At 56.5% G+C, this 3,174-nt stretch overlaps 1 protein-coding gene across 1 annotated transcript; it reads left to right on the top strand.

The window, feature by feature from the left end:
- The first annotated feature begins 1,590 nt into the window (after positions 1–1,590).
- LOC125387009 lies at positions 1,591–2,226 on the top strand. The gene has a single exon (XM_048414188.1). The coding sequence runs from the start codon at positions 1,591–1,593 to the stop codon at positions 2,224–2,226; it is 636 nt and encodes a 211-aa protein (XP_048270145.1).
- Positions 2,227–3,174: the final 948 nt, after the last annotated feature.

The raw sequence follows: 3,174 nt of genomic DNA, 5'->3' as shown, positions 1-3,174 counted from the left end.
CACGTGACGAGGAGGAGATCTCTCGCTGCTACGAGGACTACAGAGAGACGAGACGCGCTCTCCAGCGAGAGATCAAACTAGCCAAGGCTCGGTGCTGGGATCGAATGATCGAATCAGTCGATTCAGATCCGTGGGGGAGGCCCTATCGCATTGTGACGAAGAAACTGCGACCTTCGGCCCCCCCGCTGACCGAAAACATGGATCCGGCGTTACTGGATAACGTGACCGGGACCCTGTTCCCACGGCGGGATAACAACGACACGTCCGCGCCAGCCCCTACCACCACCGACGGGACGACGCTGACGGAATGGAACGAGGAACTTCGAGTGACGGAGGAAGAGTTGCTCGAAGCCGCGCAGAGGATGGCATCCCGCGACGTGGCGCCGGGTCCGGATGGGATCCCATGCCGAGTCTGGACGGAGTCGATCGACATCTTGGCTCCCCGTCTGCGGCACCTGTTCTCCAGATACCTGAAGGAGGGCGCCTACCCACGGACGTGGCGTACGGCGAGTCTCGTGCTGCTGCGGAAAGGGGGGCCGACCGCCGCACGCGCCGTCGGCGTACAGGCCGGTGTGTCTTCTCGACGAGGTGGGCAAACTCTTCGAAAGGGTGATAGCCGCCCGTCTGGAGGCGCACATGGAGAGGCGGATTCCCGGATGGCACGATAGCCAATATGGATTTCGCCGAGGCCGCTCCACCGTGGACGCGGTGAAGAGGGTAAGATCTATGGCGGAGGACATGGTCGCTTGAGAAGGGGTAGCTGTAGCCGTCTCCTTGGACGTGACCAACGCTTTCAACAGCATACCTTGGAGCAGGATAGTGGAGGCGCTGCGGCACTTCGAGACACCGCCATACCTCGTCAGGGTGATCCAGGCCTATCTGAATGATAGGTGGATCACCTACACAGGCAGAAACGGCGTAAAGGAGAGAAGACCGGTGGAGCGCGGCGTGCCGCAGGGCTCGGTACTCGGACCGATTTTGTGGACGGAGGATGGAGCCTACGACTCCGTCCTTCGATGTCCCATGCCGCCGGGTGCTGGCATGGTATGCTACGCGGACGACACGTTGGTGCTGGCCAGCGGACGATGGTGGAACGATGCCGCGTGCCTGACCGAGACCGCCGTGGCATGCGCGGTACGCGCCATTCGGAGGCTCGGCTTGAGCGTGTCGCCTGCTAAATCGGAGGCTCTGTGGTTTTACGACCAACGGCGCAGAGGAACACCGCCTGCGGAGCTGTCGACGATCGTCATCGACGGAGAAGAGGTCCCGGTAGGACACCGGATGAAGTACTTAGGCCTGATCGTCGACAGTCAGTGGACGTTCGAGCCACATTTCGAGCACTTAGCCCCAAAAGTAACAGCCGTAGCTAACGCCTTATCCGGCCTATTACCGAACATCGGCGGGGCAGGATTGGGAGTCCGCAGGCTCTACGAAAGAGTGGTCCCGTCACGAGTACTTTACGGAGCCCCTGTCTGGGCCGAAGATCTGGCGGCGAGTCGGCGCAACCTGACTCTGGTGAGAAGGCTACACAGGACGATCGCCATCCGAGTAGCGAGGGGATACAGGACGGTGTCCTACGCGACAGCGACCATGCTGGCGGCGTCCCTTCCGTTCGAGCTACAGGCCCTCGCACTCCGTCGGGTATACGAACACCGGAGGGCCCTGGTCTCGGACGGGCGTGTGACGCCGGCGGCGTCCGCCGTGGACGTCCGGGAAGAAGCGAAGCTGGAGACCTGGGAGCGGTGGCGCTCTCAGCAGCTGGAAGAGGCTACCGTGCGACCGCATCGGGATGTTCGCGCCATCCTTCCCTACTGGGAGGAGTGGAGGGATCGAGGCGGGGTCCCGCTGACATTTAGAACGACGCAGGTGCTCACCGGTCACGGAGTGTTTGGCGAGTACCTGCTCAAGATCCGGCGAAACGTGAAGTCCACCTGTCACCACTGCGAGGAGGAAGACACGGCGCAGCACACGTTGGAGATTTGTCCGGCGTGGGAGGTACCGTGGCGCGCCCTACGACTCGAAATTGGCGAGAGATTGGCCCCCGAAGCGATCATCGCGGCTATGCTCAGGGGGCGCCAGGAATACATCGCCGTCCGCACCTACTGCGAGCAGGTGATGCTTGCGAAGGAGCGAACGGAAAGAAGGAGGGAGAGAACGCGGCATCCCAGCAGAGCGCAGAACCAAGGAGATTCCGCGCGCCACGGTGCGGTGGCACTGCCGCCGTAGGCGCGCCAAAGGAGCTGACACGATCCAGGGAACGTGACGTTAGGGGGCGTGGTCTCCCCCTAGCGGCCCGAGTCTGACAAGGAAGCCTCCCGCCCAGCAGGGAGATAGACGACGAGGAGCACCTGGTAGAATTCGCAAAAGACCCTGGGTGCGCCTCATATAGCCGTCCAGAGGACCACCTTGGAGTTTTAGTCGGTAAGAGTCCGACACTACTCGTCTATTGTTGCAAACAGCGAGTGACCATGAGGATTTCTCCACGTAAAAAAAGGCTCCGTGGATAAATGTGGACATGGTTAAAATTTTGGAAACAGTTATTTTAAATACAGCAAGGATTATGAAGAAAGTAGAAATCTCAGTCAAGAGAGATCCAATAATAGAGAACCTAAACGCCCATAGTGCGAAATATCTAAAAAACAACATATTCGCTATTATTCGTGATTCCCAATATTTCTATAAGAAAAAGATGACCATATTTTAGATATGTTACTTCTTTTCAGTGACAAGATATGGTCCCATCTAGATAGACATATCAACTCGTAGAATAGCCGAACATATACCACTACCAATCTTGCAGAAATTTGAGAGACACCAATGCAAACGAATAAAATTGGTGTATGGTGCGCTATATTGCGGAAATGAACAATGGAAGGAACGCAAAAGATGTTGCTGATGTTACAGACTCGGAAAGTAGTAATAGGATAACCACGTCTGACAAACATCCTGCATACCGCAGCCATCGAAGCAAGAATAAGACAATAACAAGATAGCCACGTCTAATAAGCATCCAATGATAACCCTTCCAGAAGAAACAAGCCTCACTACATAAACCTTCCCAAATCGGCACAGCGTGGAAAACGATGATGGAAGAATTTCTTGGCGACAGAAACATTTCAAATAGTATTCTGGCCTATACGATTGACATACCAATTTAACATCTCCGAATTTCTC

This window comes from Bombus terrestris, unplaced genomic scaffold (assembly GCF_910591885.1).
Source record: "Bombus terrestris unplaced genomic scaffold, iyBomTerr1.2, whole genome shotgun sequence".
Taxonomy (NCBI): domain Eukaryota; kingdom Metazoa; phylum Arthropoda; class Insecta; order Hymenoptera; family Apidae; genus Bombus; species Bombus terrestris.
Note: the sequence above shows the minus strand (reverse complement) of the source record. Positions and strands in the feature narration are given on the sequence as shown.